General features: G+C 32.3%; 1 protein-coding gene across 4 annotated transcripts in view; it reads right to left on the bottom strand.

Moving 5' to 3' along the window:
• Nucleotides 1-22,568, bottom strand: part of slc6a19b (solute carrier family 6 member 19b) — a 37,664-nt gene that overhangs the window by 3,465 nt on the left and 11,631 nt on the right. For 3 of the 4 annotated variants that reach the window (XM_087285243.1, XM_087285244.1, XM_087285245.1), the window contains 9 exons: nucleotides 20,281-20,595; nucleotides 12,435-12,575; nucleotides 9,556-9,693; nucleotides 9,247-9,428; nucleotides 6,243-6,353; nucleotides 6,046-6,158; nucleotides 4,245-4,373; nucleotides 2,559-2,715; nucleotides 869-1,073 (listed from right to left, as the gene is read on the bottom strand). In XM_087285243.1, coding sequence (XP_087141369.1) covers nucleotides 869-1,073; nucleotides 2,559-2,715; nucleotides 4,245-4,373; nucleotides 6,046-6,158; nucleotides 6,243-6,353; nucleotides 9,247-9,428; nucleotides 9,556-9,693; nucleotides 12,435-12,575; nucleotides 20,281-20,485 — 1,381 coding nt within the window. In that variant the 5' untranslated portion in view covers nucleotides 20,486-20,595. 4 annotated transcript variants of the gene reach the window in all.

The raw sequence follows: 22,568 nt of genomic DNA, 5'->3' as shown, positions 1-22,568 counted from the left end.
AACTGTTTTTGACAGTTTGGTGGTATTTTGTCGATAAATATTATGTAGGTTAGAACACGCTTTTTCCAGCCAGTTTAGTTTTTTGTCAGCTTTGCGTTTTTGGCTGTTTGACATCATCTTGTGACTGAAAATGCACAAGTTAGTGTACTCCATCAGCTGTCTTCATTTCTGTCAGTTTTGTGTTTAATTAAATATTTAATAAGCAATTACGTCTCAGAACAATGTTTTGTGTCTGTGTTGGGGAATAAGTGCAAGGACCAAGATAGGGAAAGACTGTACTAGAAGTTTAAAGGCAGGTGTACAGAGGAAAGTTGGAGCTAAGTCTGCAGGACACTACCCCTCAAGGACTGAGTTTGGGAACCACTGTTCAAAGCCATAGGTAAAAGGAATGCTAATAAAACTGCTCCACACTGCTCAGAATTTATCAATGAATACTGAGTATGTATATACTGTAATAATGTTTCAAACTAACCCTAATGATTTGTTGTGATCAGTTCAAGATATCTACAAAACAAATAATCCAATCATCAAACATTTAATTCAAGAATTCAAGCTCAATTTAAGTTAAATTCAAGAATTAAAGAAGACTCCACTTTTTAAAAAGATACATTGTTGTTGTCAAAACAGCTGAGTTTTACCATTTCTTAATCCATTCAGCCGATCTCTGCCTGGTGGGTGCACTTTTAGCTTAGCTTAACATAGATCACTGAATCAGATAAGAATATTAGCATCTTGCTCAAAAATAGTAAAAATTAATCAAAAGTATGATAATTCTGCAGTTACATTGTGTAGTAAGACTGACATTTCTAGGCCAATATGGCCACTTTTATTCCAGCTTAATAACCTAGGTTCGGCATTGGTTTATTACCTGAAATAATTTCCTTAGGCCAGCTTTTGGGGAAGACCCCTAGGTCCTGCAGGGGAACCAGAACACCCTCAATGTTGCCAAACATGGAGGACAAGCCAAGGCAGAAGAGCATAATGAAGAACAGGACGGACCAGAGTGGAGACAGTGGCATCTTGGTGATTGCCTCAGTGAACACAATAAAGGCAAGACCCGTTCCTTCTACACCCTGTGAAAGTGTCCAAATTTACAGGTTTATTTAAATTTAACATATAACTATACAAATACAGAAATGATGTTTGTTTAGTTATAGAATTTTTTATACTATCTAAACTCATGTGAGATTAAGAAGATCCCATGTGTTCATTTCTAAACTAATGGTTTTCTAACCTATTATTCTGTCACGCTTTTTTAAAGGTACAATTATTGTTATTAATACACTTCTAACTATTATTTTTGCATCAAACACCCAACTTGCTGCTGATTAATAGTTCTAAATGTGGTTAGGATATAGGTAGAATTAGGGATAAAGAATAATAATCAGTGTATATGCTTTCTAATTACAAATAAACAGCCAATATCTAAACGAGCAGGCAATATCTAAAGGGGCAGGCTACCAGTTAGTAATGAGAATTGATACACAATGCAAGTTTAATGAGTATAATTTTGGTTTAAGTTATAAAAACTAGATTTTCTGATAGCATAGTGTTTTGGTAACTTAACATCCTTGTGTATTACGCATTAAAATGCACAAGTAGTTATTAACTCATAACTCTAGTAATATTTATTAGTTATGAAAGAACTAAATCATTTAATATTGCTTCCTGCATTACAAATATAAGTTTATCTAATTATTAGATTTCATTGTATGTTAGTTAAGCAAAAATTAATGCATATTAGTGCCCTTGTATTACAAAATGTGGGTTCCATGCGGTGACATGATCTCAAAAAGGTTTTTAAAGAGTTAAGCTTGGGTAATTATAAACCAGAGATGCCCCGACTCTGTTTTGCATAAACCCTAATTAGACACACATGAACCAGCAAATAACTCTAGTAATATTTGTTTGTTCTGAAAGAACTAAACCATTTAATGATTCCTGCAATACAAATAAAATCTTATTATAAGATTTATTTATTTATTTATGTCCAGATTAAATTTTTTTCATTTAAAATTAAAAATTTAGTTTAGTCTTGGCATTTCTTTTTATTGGGAAAGGTAACTTTTATTGTAGTCTATAAAATGTGCTTCCCACAGTATCATGATGTGCATCTTTGGTACACTGTAAAACCCAAAACGTTAAGGTAACTCAAATCATTAGAGGAAACTGATTGCAACAAACCATTTAAGTTCAAAAACTAATCTTAATGAGTACTGTAAACTTAATCCATTTGCGTAAACAAAGCAATTTGAGCACAAATAAAAAGCTAATAAATGAAGAGAACTCAAACCAACTTGAGTATTGTAAACCCAGTAAGTTAGGGCAACTCAAACCATTTGAGGAAACCGATTGCAACAAACCATTTGAGTTTAAAAAAAAGTAATCTATATGAGTACTGTGAACTTACTCCATTTAAGTTTAAGTTATAAGGTATTTTATTAACTGCCTTCAACACTGAGTTTAAAACTCTTTTCAAATGAGTTGACTGTTGGGTTTTACAGTGTATTACCGGTACTTGAAAGAAAAATGTGATATCTCCCAGTCCTATACTGTACCTCACTGAGGAAGTTGTTCAGATCACAGGTCTTAAGGCTAAGGCTGCTGATTATGTCAGGGCTTGTAGAATTAAGGCTCTGAAAAACATCTTGATAGTTGCTTTGATTGATGAACCCCTCTGGCAGGTCAAATGTGTTCAGAAGAGTCAAGATGTTCCTGCAGAACAAAAGTAGGATAATTTCTTTAATGACTGAATGAATAAATCAAGTTTAATACTTTAAGAATGATTCATGTGTTACATATCATTTAATGACAACATTTAACAATTTTTGGTAATTTATAAATATAAGTAAATATAAATTGGTGCTATTCTTCATACAGTATCTGCTACCTTTAAAAAAAATTCCCATGTGTTAGCTTTTAACATTTTAGAACATAAATTAATGCATTAACTATTATTAATGAACATGCTTTTATTTTCAATTTTGTTTATGTACATTTACTCTGATTCATTTAATGTCAATACACCTTTCGGTCTCACTTTATATTTAGTATTCTGCTCATATATTGCATGACACAACACTTATGGTGTTATTGAGTTGAGATACATCAAGATTAGGAACTAGTTTGGTGGTATGGGTAGGTTTATGGGTGGCTTATGGTGTAAGGGATAGGCCAACAGTGTAGTTTTGAAATACAAATTTAATTGTGTGCAAATTATTAAAAATATATAAGTACAATGTAAAATGTGTATGTATTTAATACTTGCATTGTACCAAATGGTTAAAATCAAGGATGCCCAAACCTTTTTGTATAAAGGGCCAAAAGCCAAATATCATTGGAGCCATGGGCCGAATAATACCAAGCTATACATAACATTAAAGTTGCCATGGGTAATTTCCTAATTTATTTAATAAGACTTAAAAGTAAATAGAAAACATTACTTTAAATCATGTTAACCAATGCATTATGCAACAGGCTTGGCAGATTAACATTTAAATGGTAACTTATTGCAATAAAAACATAATCACACAGTGGAGTTCAATGATCAATACACTAGTCAAGCAGAATCTGTCTTGATTTGTCCTCTATCAGTCTGGGACAGAATGTACATTTAAACTAAATCTGATTAATTTACCCCATTTAATCGAAACATTTATTTCAGTTAGCATTTAACAACAAATCAAACAAACAAAAGATTACATTAGTTTTGAAATGACAATCTCTAAACTATGCCCCCTCTTCTTAGATGGGATGGCGGTCAAAGTTTATTATGGGCCAACTTTGGCTTGTGGACACTAGTTTGGGCAACCCTGATTTAAATAAGGCCACTAATTATGAAGTATTTATAAATATTTATAAAAAAAATTGTAATGTTGGAGCAAAAGCTAAGCTTAGCAAAGATAATTAATGGTTTAGAAATACTGCATCTTTCATTGTTAGTTAATGTAGTTAACTCTTGAAACTTTATTGCATCCATAACATAAAGTAACCCAACATTTACAAATGAATCAAAAGTGTTGTTCATAGATTGTACACACCATCTATGCGATAACTCTGGTGGTGACATTTAAAAACTTGGAGCTGAGAGATACTGAATTAATCCTTTGATAAGATGCCCCTTCATGGTAACAACAACTGAGTCACTCAAGTCGTCACACTTATCTGTGTGGAATGTCATGAACCACAATTTTCTACCAAAACAGAAGGTCAAATGATGTGTTGTGACACAGCTAAACACTTACCCGTTCATACAGTCATCAAATCTCTCTGTGGCTCTGAAACCAATTATGCTGTAAATGACAGTGGCCGCATAGATGGAAGTGAACGCATTAATGACAGAGATGATTACTGCATCTTGCTCACAGTTATTGCTGTTGGGAAGAGAGAGAATACATATTTGACTGAAGTATTTGTACTGGGTTTCTGCTGTTCTTGAAAACTGATTGTAAGAATGAATCTCACACAAAAACTCTGCAAGCGAAAGAAAAATGTTACTAGCCCATATGTCTAATACTATGCTCAAGAAGTGATTTTCTCTTAAATCTGAAATGTATATCACATTGATCTAAAAACTACGTTCCTCCCACAGGGCATACTAGTCTTTTTTTCTCTTTTATTCACAATTATTTTGTTTCTCGTCAAAAGTTACTGGCCAAAAAAAAAAAAAATGCTGATAAATCTTTGTTATTACTATTAAATATTGGATTTAATGTGTTTTCTTATCATTTCTTTTGTATGCCTCACTGATCTGAAGTTTTTTTTTTATTTGACTTTTTTATGCAAACTTATGATAGTAGTTAAGCAGTACTTAAGTAGCTCAAAAATACATTTACAGTTCATTTATGCATTTGGCAGATACACTCACCGGCCAATTTATTAGGTACATCTTACTAGCACCCCCATTTGCCTTCAGAGCTATGCCTTAATTCTCAATAGCATAGATTCACCAATGTACTGGAAATATTCCTCAAGCATTTTGATCCATATTGACATGATAGTATCATGCAGTTGATGCAGATTTGTCGGCTGCACATCCATGGTGCATTCAGAGGTGCTCTTCTGCATACCTTGATTGTAACGAGTGGTTGATTGAGTTACTGGTGCCTTTCTATCAGCTCAATCAGTCTGGCCGCTCTCCTCTGACCTGTTGCTCATTGGATATTTTCTCTTTTTTGGACCATTCTCTGTAAACCCTAGAGATGGCTGTGCTTGGAAATTCCAGTAGATCGACAGTTTCTGAAATACTCAGACCAGACCTTCTGGCACCAACAACCATGCCACGTTCAGAGTCACTAAAATCACCTTCCTTCTCCATTCTGATCCTCGGTTTAAAATGCAGCAGATCGTCTTGACCTAAATGCATTGAGTTGCCACCATTTGATTGGCTGATTAGAAGTTTGCATTAACAAGTGTTTAGACAGGTGTACCTAATAAAGTGACCAGTGAGTGTAATTTGTAGGCAACTTACAACGTCTTGAAAATATGTTTTGAAAATTAAAACCTCTGCTAGCTGAATTAAGATAGATTGCATTCTACGAAATCCTTGTGTGTGAGAGTGGGAGAAAAGATAATTCCAAGTAATCAATTTGGTTTGCCTCAGGAATCTGTTTTGGGACCTTGCCTATTCAGCTAAAAAAGATAATTTAACATCGATCTACGTGCATAAGCAAAAAAGTAAAGAGCAATCACTTCTTAAAAATATGTACACAAATAGTTTATCTGTTGCTTTTTCAATGCAAAGATGGCATATGGAAATAATTTAAAAAATGGTCTAATTTTTCTTATTAAGATCTAATTTGATTTAGATCTATTAGATCTGCTCTGAGAAGAGATTTCATAGTCATACTTAGCCTTTAGCCAGTTTATTCTATTAAAATTAATGTAATGCACTGTATAGTAATCTATGCAATTGACTACCATAAATATTGGTACTGCAATTAGCTAATTTGTTTTGGTTGATATCGGTATTGGTATTGGCCAAAAAATCCTACAAGTTCACCTCTATAGTAGAAACATACAAATAAATTCGGAAAGTGAACTTACTGCACAGAGTTATAGCTGGAAAAAGAGATGAGACCTCCAAAAGCTAGAGAAAATGAATAAAACACTTGTGCACCAGCATCCAGCCATGTGCTAGGGTTTGCCAGCTCGTTTATCTGCACACAAACACACAGTTTTACATTTTATGTTAAAACTGAAGATGTTAAACAACGTGAAATTGTTTTAACTTTGAAACTCACATCTGGAGTAAAGAGGAATTTAATGCCGTCAACGGATCCTTTCAGAGTGAGTCCTCTAATCAGGAAGATCGTAAGAACCAAATACGGTAACGTAGACGTCACATATACCGCCTTTGAGGAGAGAAGAGGAAAAACATTGTGTTTAAGTACATGTGAATCCCATATCTAAGACAATCTGATGACAAATACTTTGGGTACGGTACAGCGAGTTCAAACTTTATGTTTTGTGACTCTTGAATGATAGATAAACTCTTTGGACGTTCTGGAATTCTAAATCCTTTTATTACAACAGTTGAAACAAACCGTCTGCTTAATTGTTCACAAGAGTTGTAAAACTGTAAAGGTGTTCTATTCTGTGCTTTTTACAAGCAAGTGTCCTTAAGATACATCGCTGTGATCTTTATTCTTTATTTCAACATTCATTTATAGCATTCTCATGGAATGCTCAAGAATAACTTTTTGACAAATGTATTGATTACAATTTCAAAGGGTAAAACGTGAGCACTAAAGGTGATTCTATAGATTAACATAATTTTTGTTTACAATTGAAGTCAAAAATGTTACCCTAATGTTACATTTTATTCTTTTTAAAATATTTAAGTACTGTTTAATGTAAAGATTTATTAACACATTTTAAACAACATTATTTTGCAAGATACTATTATTAAAGCTAAAAGTGACATTTAAAGGCTTAATTAATTAAGATAACTACACTAGTTTGGTTAATGTGGCAAGTCACTTGACAACAGTGGTTTGTTCTGTAGCCAGTTAAATATATGTTTAATTTTTGAGAGGGCTTATAATACTGACCTTAAATTAAAAACAGTGTTTATTCCAGCCAAACTAAGGGAATTAAGACTTTCTTAGAAGAAAAAAAGGGAAGATCACACTTCATTTTGATGGTGCGCTTGTTGAATTAGGTTACATTGCATTTACTTGCCAATTAATTCTCATTAGATTATAAGTAGACTGTTAGGTTGGGGTTGTGGTTGGGGTGGTGTAAGTTGACATGCACTTGCAAAGTTTCTTAGAGTCAGTTAAATGTCTGTTGAAGGAGCAGTATCAACAGATATTAAGCAGACAGTCTACTAATACTCAAATGAACCATCAAAACAAATTGTTACCAAAGGAAATACTGTAAAAATATCCTTGCTCTGTTCAACAGCATTTGGGAAAATAATAAAAAAGTTTTAGGAGCGCTAATAATTTTGCCTTGAACTTTATAAACACTGTAAAAAAATATCTGTTCATTAACAGAATCTATATTTTATGATTCACAGGTTTTTTCTATTTATTTATGGTTATCAATTGCATTATGAGACTTCTATCTCTGCTTTCTTGAGTTTTGATGTTGTAAATTTAACTTTGCTTTTAAGAAAGTGAAATTTTTTTGACATTTAAGTAGTTTGAACAACATATTGCATTAGAAATAATATATACGGAAGTACATTTGTAAAATAAGAGGAACATACATGCAGTTTATTACTAGTAATTTACAACACCAACCCGGGCAATCATTTCAAACTTTTTAAACTTCTCAACATCAAAAGTTGTTGGAGGAAAGATCAGGATACCATAATGTAATACAAAAGCATAAAAATAAATGAAGAAAAAACTAAACATAAATCCCAATATATGTAAAACTGTTCCAAACAGATATTTCTTTACAGTTTAGCACTTACATGAACCACATAAAAATATAGAATAAAAAAGATCTAAATTTAAAAGACAAATAATCATTATTTAAAACTGTAAACTATCATAATTAATATAAATGAGTTGTTTTGTAGAGACTGAAAAAGAGATTTTACATATTAGTATGATTTATGTAGGTAATGAAGCGGATTCACAATAAATTCGCTAAACTGCTTGTTAGTCAAACCTCTTCTAATAATTACATTGATGTTGCATTTAATTTAATTATTTCTTATAGAATTAATTAATTAATTTATTTATTGGATTATGGCAGGGGCATTCTCTGTGTAAAACAAATTGCAGAGTAATTATTGGTTCATTCCACTGTGCTGATGCTGGATAAAGCTGGGAACAAGCTGAAGTATTGTGAGTAATATAATATTAACTTTGTTGATAATATACAGTACATATTTATCTATTATTATTAGGCATAGGCCACAATCATATGGTATGATAACCTTGGATAAAAATATCAGTTTTACAGTATCATGCTATTGCGATTACTGCTGTAAAATATAATCTTTTTAAATGTCTGGGTAAAAAATAAAAACGTTTTTACCCTTTAAACAGTACATATATGTTATTTTGAGAAAAAAATTAAATATTTTGGAGCAGTAAGCATGTCAGGGTAAACATTTGAACTGTCTTCATTTGTTTTAAAAACACAGATTCCTTTACAATTTAAAATAGCATCTTTGGATATATTTTCTGCTGGACATACTGTTGTCCTAAAAACGGAAAAAAAAGGAAAATAAAAAAACCTTTTTCATACCTCAGGAACAGTATAGCAGAACATTTTGGTGGTTGTAAACCTTGACTTTTTCAAACAGCTGTATAGCTTGGAAATGGTTATCGTCCCATGCCTAATTATGATCATAATATTAATTATAAACGCATCCTTAAAAAGGTAGTTCTCGCACAAAGTAAAATTCTGTTAATTTACTCACCCTTGAATTGTTACAAACCAGTTTGAGTTTTTGTATTAAACACAAAAGATATTTTGAAGAATGTTTAGAAAACATTAATTACTGACATCCATAGAAAAAACAAGGACTTTGGTAGTCAGTGGTTACGTTTCCAATATTCTCTGTGCTTGACAGAACAAAAAACTCAAACATGTTTGAAACAAGTACAGGGTGAACAGATGATGACAGACAGAATTTCCTTTTTGATGAACTGTTCCTTTATGCATGTTAAACTTTTTTTTTATTATTATTACTGTGAACTGAGACTCGCTTAATTAATTAAAAACTGATTCAGATTCTGAAATATTCCTGTCCTATCACCTCCTTTATTTAAGCAGCTTTACCTTCCCAGTGGTTTCTATTCCACGGATGCAGCAGACATACAGCACTGCCCATGCAGAGATCAAACAGAGGACCATCCACACCTGCAGACCACCCGTATCATCTATAGCCGCTGAAGTGTTCAGAGTCTCACGATACCAGAAATAATCCACTGGTGAGCTCTTCCCACACTCTGGAATCGGTCCTGACCATTAACAATAACATTGAAGATGAAACTAACCTTGAGTAAACCCAAAATATCATAGAAATAGACATAGAAATAAAATCAAAATAATAATAAAATCCTCCTCCTCAGCATGCTCATATTATACCTGTTCTGTTTTCATTGATGGGGCACTGGCTCCAGGGCAAAGGATCCTGGAAGGAGTTGAAGAAATACCACATAACCCAGGCTATGATGGTGTTGTAGTACAGACTGACCAGAAAAGACACACACATAGATGCAATGCCTGTGAAACACAACACATGCTTAGCTTCTACACAGAATGGAATCTGATGAACAAAGTAATATGTAATGCTGCACAAATCTCCATGTGAAGATCAAAACGAAAGAATTAGACATTTGAAAAAGAATGATGAAAACTGATGAAAATTTGACACTTTCAGATCTTCCCAGTTATTGGGTGCATCTCAGTCAGCTCCCTATGTTGCCCTCAGTCCCTCAGTCTGCTGCCATCTCAGGCATCTCCAGGGGTTGTCAATCAATATGTCCTGTTCATAATTTTGCCGACTTGTTTAGGACTTTTGGCCCTATCATACACCCGGCACAGTGTTTGGTGCAACGTGTTGCTATTTTCAGACCAACACAACTCTGCACCACGTTTTAAATAGTAAAAGCAGATGGTTACATGAGAATAATAGTACAACATTACTACTGGTATTGATGCACAACAACAGAACTGAGATTTTACAGACTTTTTTTCATATATTGCATTTAACATTGACATTTTTAACAACTTATCATTGTCACGATTCATGCTTCAGTCATTCTGTTAGGGAAACATGGTGAGATTCATTGCTGCCTAGTTTCATGCAGCGCATCTTGAAACTTTTTAGGAATTGCATGTTTTAGTGGATTGGAAGAATATTGTGATTGAGACAGCCCTTAAAGTACAAACGAAATTTAAATCATTAAGAAAAAAAGTTTCCTCTTGTAATCTAAAATTAAAATTAGAAAACAAACTTCCTGTTTGTTTTCAGTTAAATTCTCAGATTATGTGACTTATTAAGTGTGGTTAAGTCACTCTCAGTCAAACAGTAATGTAATGTAATGTGTATTTATATATGAAATGGTGAGGAGGTGTCTGTTAGGTGTTGTAATAACTCTTCTAAAACCCCTTTGCCAATCTTCAGTAGAAAAAAAAAGCCACACCCGTTTTCTTATTTAATATTCCATTTCTCTAGGAACTGCATCACAATACAAAACAAAAATGGTTGCAGTTTTTGGTCCATGTGGGCTTTAAAGTTGATAGGATTCTTTAGGGGATTAATGAAAAAGTCTGTAAGTTTCTTTGGTTCTTTGGCTCAGTGGTAATGCAAATCAATACACTTTTTAAACCGTCAAAAACACCTCAGTACACAGTGAGCTCTCTTGGTCCATGTAAACCAGAAATTTTTGAGACTTTTTTTTCAGTATGTTTATGTAATTCCAACTGAAATAAAGTATTGAGTAGGGGTGGGGGTTTCTTTTGGGCATTATTAATTCATAGAAAACTAACAGTAAAAGAGAGTATCAATATACAGTTGCCTTGGAAGTTACCTAAACGTTGATGTCAACGGACAAACCACCACTCCAAATGCAAAAGCAAAAATCTGACTTAAATTAAAGATTAATAAAAGAAACAAATATATATACATATAAAGGGTCTTGATGCAAAAACCTCTAAGTGCCGTCTAAAATTTAAATTTAAATTTCATTGCCTTTAATATGAAATAACTAAACATAAATATAGGAGGTTGAGAAAAATGCTGGTGATGCAGTGGTGCAGTAGGTAGTGCTGTCGCCTCACAGCAAGAAGGTCACTAGTTCAAGCCTTGGCTAGGTCAGTTAGCGTTTCTGTGTGGAATTTGCATGTTCTCCCTGCGTTTGTGCGGGTTTCCTCTGGTTTCCCCCACAGTCCAAAGACATGCGATACAGGTGAATTGGGTAGGCTAAATTGTCCGTAGTGTATGAGTGTATGAGTGTGTGTGTGGATGTTTCCCAGACATGGGTTGCGGCTGGAAGGGTATCTGCTGTGTAAATGTGCTGAATAAGTTGGCGTTTCATTCTGCTGCGGTGACCCTGGTTTAATAAAGGGACTAAGCCGAAAATGAATAAATGATAAAAATGACAATTTTTAGAGGAAAATTTCAGACAGCACTTGAACTCTTCATGTACAGTATATATGTTTGTTTTTTTCCAGTGGATTTCCTGCACTGATAAATTATTCGTTTTAAGAATAACAATGTGAGCTAGCAAAATAAAAATTGTAAATTTTGATTTGACACTGACTGTTAACTGCTGCTTATTCCAACCCTCTCCGAGGTTGGATCACAATTGGCAAACCTGCACAGCACACACACAATGCACAACCAATCTACTGCTGACTCACATCTGTATAATGTACTTTAATGAGTTTTTAAGTTCTTTCCACATTATAATGATAAAATATGACATTGGATACAGCAACATGTAAAGCAACATCCTCTAAATCAGCAGTGCCCAAACTTTATGTATAAATATCATTGAGAGCCATTTAAAATGATAACTTATTGCAATAAAACATAAACAATCAAATTTATTACACAGTGGAGTTCAATGATAACACTAGTCAAGCAGAATCTGCCTTTTGCCTTGATTTGTCTTCTAACCATCGGGTGACAGTATGTACATTTATACTAAATCTGAATAACTTACAACATTTAATTGAAACATTTAATTTTAGTTAGCTTTTAACAATAAAGCAAACAAACAAAAGATTACATGAGATTTGAAATGACAATCTCTGAACCATGCCCATCATTCTTCTCTTCTTATTTGGGATGGCGGGTCAAATCAAAGGTTACTATGGGCCAACTTTGGCCTGTTGGCACTAGTTTTGTCATCCCTGCACTAAATGCATTTTTGTTACAAGTAACCAGCTTCATATTTCCCACGGTTGCAATATATATATAGGGAACTATTTATTATAATGTTCAAAATTTCTCTCACCAACTCCAAGCATATATGGGTTAATAGTCCTCCAGACACCCACACTGCCTTTCCTCAGTCGCTGCCCGATGGCAAACTCCAGATGGAGAAGAGGGATTCCCTCAAAAACCAGCAGGATCAGGAAAGGAATCATAAAGGCACCTGAAAGAAAATACCTTTTTATCCAAATGCATCACACTCTGAAATACAGTCTGATTTTCTGTGTTTTTGTTTTTTTATTTTTACAGTATAGCATAAGAAGAATGAGAAGAATTCTGTCTATCTATCTATCTATCTATCTATCTATCTATCTATCTATCTATCTATCTATCTATCTATCTATCTATCTATCTATCTATCTATCTATCTATCTATCTATCTATCTATCTATCTATCTATCTATCTATCTATCTATCTATCTATCTATCTATCTATCTATCTATCTATCCCTACCTACCTACCTACCTACCTACCTATCTATCTATCTATCTATCTATCTATCTATCTATCTATCTATCTATCTATCTATCTATCTATCTATCTATCTATCTATCTATCTATCTATCTATCTATCTATCTATCTATCTATCTATCTATCTATCTATCTATCTATCTATCTATCTATCTATCTATCCCTACCTACCTACCTACCTACCTATCTATCTATCTATCTATCTATCTATCTATCTATCTATCTATCTATCTATCTATCTATCTATCTATCTATCTATCTATCTATCTATCTATCTATCTATCTATCTATCTATCTATCTATCTATCTATCTATCTATCTATCTATCTATCTATCTATCTATCTATCTATCTATTTATCTATCATCCATCCATCCATCCATCCATCCATCCATCTATCTATCAATTTATAAATATAGCAAAACTCAATTTTGATTGGTAATGTGTATTGCTGAGCAATTGTTAAGGGTGATTTTAATATTTTTTTTTACAGTTTTCAAGTGAAGTATAAATCTCAATATCATTTATATGAAGTGCTTAGCATGCACATTACTTATTCAAAATTGAGTTTTGATACACACTCAAATCTGAAATTATTCATACCAGGGTATGTATAATTCAGGCTTGACTATATATATATTAGTGCATTTGCCAAAACAATTAGTACAAACTGCAAAACCTAGTTGATAACCTGCAAAAGTGTGTCACTTGCTCAAAATGGATAGTTCATTCCTTAAAAGCAAGTATTCATGTCAATCAAAGTGTCAGTATCATCAAAATGAAAAGTCCTGACACCATTGTTTATGAACAAGATAGTCAAATGGCTTTGTCATGTTTTCATTATGACAGTTTACTCTGGACATTTTTTCAATGCAAAAAAAGTCAGATGTTGGTGACACTTCCTGAAAATGCTCAAAACAGCACTATATTCTATATGCCCAGCCATTTGAAAACTACAGTAAAGTTAGACATCACTGCATTTAGTGAGGTATCTGAGTACACGGCACTGAATATGTATGTTTCAAATTTTTACTGCATATGCTCGTTGCAATTCAAATGTATTCACAGCATTGTGCAAAAGAACAAATACACCCTTATTTACAATAAACAGAAACTTCCTTTGGGTAAAGCTGTGCACAACTGTGAACAATATTGCACAACATATTGGAACTGAACCTACAACATACATAGGTCTGGTAATCATTCATGAAATTGTTCAATTTTTAATTTCAGGAAAATAAAGATTAAATTTTTTTTTTTTTAATAAAATTTGCTAGACAGATTTTGACAAGTAGTTCAACATTTTTGTATGAGATGACTCAAGTAATAAAATGAGGACTATTAGTTTATATAGAATGACTATTTAGCGTTCACAAGTTTAGTTAATTTTGACTAACATGACATAAGCAAATGATAATGTTATAAACAGCAGAGAGTTGTGTGAAAGCAATTGATGTATGTCCAAAAGCATTTGCAATTTGTTGGAAGGAGTGCACAAATGTCTAACTGTTTTGAGAAATGCATTAACTGTTGTGCAAATGTAAATAGTGTTGTAAGAAATGCACCAAAGCGACTGAGAGAAACTGTAATAATAGACATGTTTAATATTTATAATCTGTCCCTATACTGAAGTGTTAATTTCAAATAATAACTTTAAATAATAATTCATTTTTATTTTATTTTATTATACTTAAAACAAGAAACCCCCTTTTTTATAATAAAAGGCATTTCAACAGTAGTTAGGTTAATGGTTGCAGGGACACTGTGACCCTTGTAGACTTGTCACTTTAAGCCAACTCACCATACTGTCTAGTTAACCTTGAGCTGAGCCCTGTAGTAAAAAAGTTACATTTATTGCACTTCACAGGAAACCTTGCAAAAATCAATATAGGAAATCAAGAGTCAAAGCTTTATGATAACCATCTCGTAAAACCGAATCCCTTAAACAAATTTATACTTGAGTTTATAATCTTGTTAGAGAACACAGAGTACACTGTAGTTATTGTAACTACTGTAAACCCATACTAAACAAATAAAATATATCCATATAATTAAATATTAAGGTAGGTAGTTCTTTGTAAACTTTTATAAGCGATGGATTTATGAAATTGAACTTAATGTTAATTCAACTGGTTTAATTGCCTCACAAGAGAATTTTTCTTTTTTTCGGGATTAATTAAATAATGATCTTTCTGCCTTAAACAAATGATATATATATATATATATATATATATATATATATATATATATATATATATATATATATATATATATATATATATATATATATATATATATATATATCACTGTTAAAATTGTCCCGTTAAAAAAGCAGTAAATTACTGGCAGCACAGTTGCCAGCTTGTTACTGTTAAATTACAGCATCTTGCTGTTAAAATGCTGGCAGCTGCAATTGTCTTGCTGTGAAAATACATGGACTACATTGCTATACACAATACTCAAGTGAACTCATTTTTTTCACTGAAAGCAAATGGTTGTATGGTTGTATGAAGTAATAGCCTATATATGCTTAGAAGAATACTTTTAATGATACCTTTTTTTAGTTAATTAGAAAAGTTCAGTTTAACCCAAATGTCTTAAATTTCACAGCAGAAAACATACATGTAAAGCTGGAATACCAGAGAGATTCTTACTGCATCAGCAACTACACAGCCACTGTCTTTAAATAAATATACATTATATATATATATATATATATATATATATATATATATATATATATATATATATATATATATATATATATATATATATATATATATATATATATATATATATATATATATATATATATATATATATATATATATATACAGTGTATATATACATTTATACAACAGTTCTGTCTGGTTCTCGAATAATAAAAACAAACAAAAAAACATTGCTATTAATTTATAACTGATAAAATAGGTTAATTGACACTATATATATATATATATATATATATATATATATATATATATATATATATATATATATATATATATATATATATATATATATTTACCAATTATGTGATTTAGAACATATAAAAGCATTTGCAAATGTATACAACCCTTAGTCTACGGCAATGGCATTGCTGGCCTTATTAGAGGACATTGTCAATGGTTGAATCAGAACGCTCCAATGTGGCAGGGTGCCTGATGGGTGGCTTCTTAATGAGTGATGTATTTAAAGATATTATTCCAGCTAAGTTATTTATTTTTTAATCTTTTATTGAGCGCAATTATTTAACTGCATATTAGGAGATATCGGTTATCCATTAAGGACGTGGCTGTTAACAACCTATAAACTGACCAAGAGGGCAGACAATGATGCCCATTCTTGCACTCGTCAGTTGTGGAGCTGACGATTGGGCAGCTGAAATGCTGGTGGCATTGCCTTGAGAGCAGAGGGGTGCTGCTATACCGCCCTAACAAAGTGTTCCTCTAATACATCTGTGTCTCCCACAGACACAGATACTACTCCAGACAGTAAAGTGTTGCCCACAGTTGAGGTAACTCTCTCCTCAAAGGGTGTTAGTTCAGCATCCCCTGTTCCCCCGTCTCTTCGGTCCACACTTTGACGGTGCGCCGATGTTCTCCTCTTAACCTGCACCTTTACATCGGACTAATTATTTTTTAAATTCACTCACAGTGCGATGTTTGGACCCCACTGCGTTAATCACGTCAACTAAACTCTCCCACTTTATTTATTTTTTTCTTTTGGTATTAATTCCGGAGGTCAAACTTGCAAATAACACAGTTTTTCTCCGGTCTACCTCCGATAGGAGCACCTCCAATTCACATTCTGTGAAGTTTCTCTTCTTGCTTACTTTTGCCATTGATTTTTCCTTTGGTTTTGCCAAAGTGGAGTCATTATTTATTAGGGAGTAGGAGGCAGGGGGAGGTTTTGCGCTTGTGCACGTGCGCTCATTTTCATGTTGGCTATAATATACAAAGTGAACATGTATGGGATTCAGAGTACGCCAAGTACGCAAATGTTTTAGTATTATATCAACGCAAGTCTTCGTACATGAGGCCCCAGGACACTATAATGTTATACAGCATAAAAGTTATAAAATTATTTTCAGAATTATTTGCTTAAGAAATAAATTGTACAATATCAATAATACCTTCAATTGTACATAAATGTTATTGTTATTTTTACTTTTAATGGTCGAGGCTGATGGCTCTTCAGTGGACAATCCTTCAACAGTGACATTATGTATTAAACTAAAGTGAATTAAAATCAACTGAATTAAAGTCCCACAGCAACATTTATTGCACCAAATGAGTTCAAATACAACTACACCAGCTTATTATGGTATGGCTTTTTATTTGCTATGTTTTATGTATGTGCTTTGGAATAATCTACATTGTAAAAACCATTACAGAAATAAAGATGAATAGAAGTGAAGTGAATTGTTTGACTTGCATAATTATTGAGCATTTTATAGTCTTTTGCCATTTTCAGAGTACATCTATTAAAACAAGTGAAGGATAACTACAGTAAATGATGAAATAATTAACATTTTGGTTGAACTACCCCTTCAAAATGTTCACCCTTTATTGGGTGAAAAACAATGTAAAAAGCTGTGGCTGCCTTTAACTTTTAAGTTTAACCAATCTTAAAACTAACTTCACTAATCATTTCAACGTACATCAAATAAACTCACTTTAAAAATCAAGTTAAAATTTGCATAACTTAAAGTTGAAAACTAATTAACTTATTAAAACAAATTAAAGTAAATTTTGAAACAAGATGATAACTATGATGACGTAATTATCCTTTTTGGATGAACAATCTCTTTAAAATGCAATTAACCCTTTATTGGTAGTACAAAATTGTGTCTGCCTTAAATTTTCAAGTTTAATCAAATAAACTTTTCTAATCTCAACTTACACCAATTAAACTGACATGTAAAGTCAAGTTAAAATGTTCGTAACGTAAAAATTAAAGCTTAAAACTTCTAAACTAAATAAAACATGTTAAACTAAACATGTTTAAAATATTGAAGCATAAAGGATAACAGATTTAGCATTTTTACAAGTACTGCCCACAATGTAAAAAAAAAAAAAATTACAGAAAGAATCTCTACATTTTTTACAGTAATTTTTTGTCATTTCACATTATATTCAAAACTTAGGAAAATGACAAATAATCTCTCTAAATTAACAGTTTGACTTTCATTTTAGATACATTATTATTAATGAAAAATAACTGACATTTGTGTTTTTTATACAGGGAAATTACATTATTTTTTCGTTTTTTTATTATATTCAAAAGTTCGTAAAAATGACAAACAAACTGTAAATTAACAGCTTGACTGTTATTTTATGTACTATATAAGTAATGACAAATTACAGCAATTTGTCTGTTTTAAACAATAAAACTGCCGTATTATTTATACTGTTTTTTTCCTGTTTTTTGAAGAACATTTAAAATTATGTAAAATTAAATTGTAATTACGTGCACTGTAAAAAAAAAAGATAGTAAAAAAAGGTCAAATGACTGGCACCTATGATGGCCAAACAAAAACAATAAAATTACGCTAAAATTTCTTTGTTGAAATAAAGTGCAAAAAAATGATAAATATACAGATATTTTCATTAAAATGTTTACAGAAAAACACTGTTATTTTACAGATATTTCCTAGATTATTACGATCAAATCCATTGTATAAAGTTACACATTATTAGAGCGCTCACATGCACCTGTTCCGGATTCCGCTGATTGCACAGTCAGAGGATTGTAAGGAACTGATTACATGGACTTTAAAAGCAGCACAGACACACGAACCAATTGCTAAGTCTTGTTATACTGTTACTGTAAACATTATGACTCGTTTCTCTTCTTTTGCCTTGCTTTGTTTGTTAGTTGTTTACATTGTTGCATCCGGACTGATCACTTGCTTGTTATTTTACCATGACTCTGGATTCCCTGCATACATCTGTTTGCAGGTTGCCCCTGTGTTGACTGTTGCTTACCTAACCATCTCTGTGTAATAAACCTGCATTTGGATCTGCACTTCTTTGTCAGGGTCCCCTTCATGTTACAGTTCCGTTTCATTTAAGATTTGGAACTGAATCATTCCATATAACTCAAACCTCTACATGTTTTATAGAAATACCATTCAATAAAATGTAGCTAATGTTATAGTTGTGAGAATTTAATCAGTTGTATCTTGTTTGTTGTTTTTCCAAACTTTTTTGATCCAAAATAAAACTGTTAAATCAGGACCATGAGCATGTCTTGGCATTTTATTAAAGGCGTTTAATCATAATGGTTTAGGAAAAATTCTTTTAAATAACATTGTTTTCTCTTGAACTTTTAGTGCAGTCACTTTATTGATGGTGTTCATAATAATCTAGGAAAAGTCTGTAAAATAACAGTGTTTCTCTGTAAAACTCTTATTGTGTAACTTTATTCAGTGGATTTGATCTGAATAATCTAGGAAATATCTGTAAAATAACAGTGTTTTTCTGTAAACATTTTAATGAAAATATCTTAAATATCTTATCTTATCTTATTATTCTTTTTGAGACTTTATTTCAACAAAGAAATTTTAATGTAATTTTTTGGTTTTTGTTATGCAGCCGTAGCCTCAAATGCTAGTCATTTGACCTTTTTTTTTTTACAGTGCATTCAAAATGCAAATATCCCTTTGTTTTGTGAGAAACAATTTTTAAAAATTGTGGCTGCCTTGCATGTTTTTGTTTAACCAAACTAACTTTACTTATCACTTCAACTTACATCAATTAAACTGACTTAAAGTCAAAATTTGCATAACTTAAAAAATAAGTTAAAGCTACATAAAAACATATGTTGTCATGGTCAAATATGTTTTACAGTGTATTCTAACTTCACTGACATTGCAACATATATAATTGCAACATATAACATCAGTAGTGTAGTATGCACCGGTGCACTGATCTTATATACTGTATAACTTGTTTCAAGAGGTAACCAAGTGATTTGTGCTCATTTAAATCTTAACATTTTGACGTTTTTTTATTTTACATTCTTTGGGAAACAAAACCACAAACATTTCAGCTCAACTTTATTTTATCAGGGTTGAGCTGAAACATTCGTCATATTGTTTCCCCAAATGATAAAAAACATATAAATAAAAATACCTGCACTCATATAAATATTTTAATTTTGAGGTTTGTAATTTTACATTCTTTGGGAAATAAGACAAACTTTTCAGCTGAATGCAGATAAAATAAAGTAAAATATAAAATAATAAAATATATAAAACACGTCAAATCAAAAATATTTAAATTGGTGCAGATCACTTAAACATAAAAGTCGAAAGGTCTTGTAATAACCCCTTGTACTGACACTCCATGTTTTTTCCAATGAGAATTTTAATGAAGGTTAAACCCCTCACCTCCTCCATGGCTCTGGCACAAGTAGGGGAACCGCCAGACATTGCCCAACCCCACACAGAAGCCCACGCAGGTCAGCATGTATTGGGCTTTGTTGTCCCACTTGGGTCTGTCTCCAGCCTCCTCCACCTCCAGCCTCTCCAGCGCCTCATGGTTCAAGATCCGCTCCTCAAGACCCGGGTTCGGCAGCACCAGCTTCAGCTTCATGATCTCCGGTGGCTCAGTCTCTGATGGGCTAGACTGCACAGAGATAAGAACTCTCTGTCTGAAAGGGACGGGTATTTGTAGTGGACTTTGGCATCATCCCACCAGTCCATCTATGAAGATGCAGAAAATGTCTCGTCAGCTGAATAATGTGGAAAGAAGACTCTGCGCATGGCAATAATTAATGTCTTATCAGAGATTGAGAATCGGATGACATGCACTTGTGTTTTCCTACCCATTCTTGTGGTTAATAACTAAAGATAATGATCTTTATGGGACTTTAGAGGTAAGTCGGTGTCAAAGATCCTTAACAGTTTGAACATCACAAACAGAATAGGGAAAAGAACATTTTGACTCTGCATGTATTGTTTTCAATGAGTCATTAGAAGTCGGGAAAAGGGATGACGTTTTTGTGATAACTTCCTGTGATTCATGTTTGAAAGCTGATTTCGTTTTCAAAAACACTGGAGAACTTTTATATGCAAGTGCTGGGTCAGCAATTTATGTTCATCCGGACTTTTTTTTTATTGGGAATTTTTTGGTTAAATGGCAAGTGTGGTTTTTAAAATGTAGATACAACAATAAAACAAAATAATTGAATTTGAATTTTTCAGAATAGTTTTGAGTTTTGGGCTTAAAGTGTATTTTAGAAAGAACTTAAAGGGATAGTTCACCCAAAAATTAACATTTCCTCATCATTTTCTCATCAAGTGGTTCTAAACTTTTATGGATTTGAAAAGAATGTTGATAATGCAGCCATTGGCATTCATATCATCATATCATATCCGGTTGCTGTTTTATCTTCTTTTGTGGTCAACAGAAAAAGCTTAAAAATATTTTCAATATCAATTTTTCTATTTTTTTCTACTTATTGTCTACTTTTCTACTCTATTATTTTTTTCTAACAATGCAAATAACAAAAAAAATCTTTATTTTTTATTTTTTTTTTAATTGGTAAACATAGAATATTGGTGATTTTAATTATAGTATTTTTTCCTTTTTTGCTGACTGAAAGTCTGCTGAATACTGAATAACTGAATGTACATCCGCTTAGAGTTTTAGTAGCATTTTATCAAATATTTACTAAAGACATTGTCCGAGTAAAGATTAAGCATATAATCAATTAAAAACTAGATAAGTCACCAATTGCATAAAAAGTGGTATAAAAATATTAACATTATGAATCATTTTTTCCTTTTTAATAAAATACATTAAATTATTATTTATGATATATTTGGTATCTCTAAAGCTTTTATTTAGACAACAGTGTATTATTGTTATTTTTTTATAGGCTACAGCAACAGCAGTGTGTTATTGGTGCTATATAATAATTTGCAGTAACCTTTGGAATCGCTAAAAATATTCCACAAATAGCCTCAAAATAGCTAACCTCAGCTATAGCTTTAATTTTAAGTTAAATGTACACACACATACACACAAGCGCGCGCAGCACGCACACACGGTTCAGATGAGATTCATAAAAATCTTTCTGATATTTCCGTTTGTTTACAGTGCCCTCTAGCGTTCAATGTTGTGATGCCTTCAATGATGATGATTAGTTTCATTGATTTTCAGCTTAGTCCCTTTATTAATCGGGGGTCGCCACTGCGGAATGTACTGCCAACTTATCCAGCATATATTTTACTCAGCAGACGCCCTTCCAGCTGCAACTCATCACTGGGAAATTTCCATACGCATACTATGGACAATTTAGCTACCCAATTCACCTATACCACATGTCTTTGGACTTGTGAGGGAAACCGGAGCATCTGGAGGAAACCCACGCGAACATAGGGAAAACATGCAAACTCCACACAGAAATGCCAATGTGATTAAAACAATACTACTTTAATATCTGTTTTGTATCCAACAAACATTACAAAGCTATTTTATAGATTAAAGAGCAATAAACGTGGAAAACGTATTCATGAAATTAATTAATATTTCATTTTCATATGATATGCAAAAATGTTGAACATATGTGACTTTTTTTATCTAAAATAATAAATAAATATGTTAAGTAATCTTAAATGCTACATTATATTTAATTCAAATGTAGCCCACAAATATGATCACCCATGGAAAC

This window comes from Danio rerio, chromosome 16, assembly GCF_052040795.2.
Source record: "Danio rerio strain M-AB ecotype USA chromosome 16, GRCz13ab, whole genome shotgun sequence".
Lineage (NCBI taxonomy): Eukaryota > Metazoa > Chordata > Actinopteri > Cypriniformes > Danionidae > Danio > Danio rerio.
The sequence above is the reverse complement of the archived record's forward strand: the minus strand, read 5'-3'. Positions and strand labels throughout refer to the sequence as shown.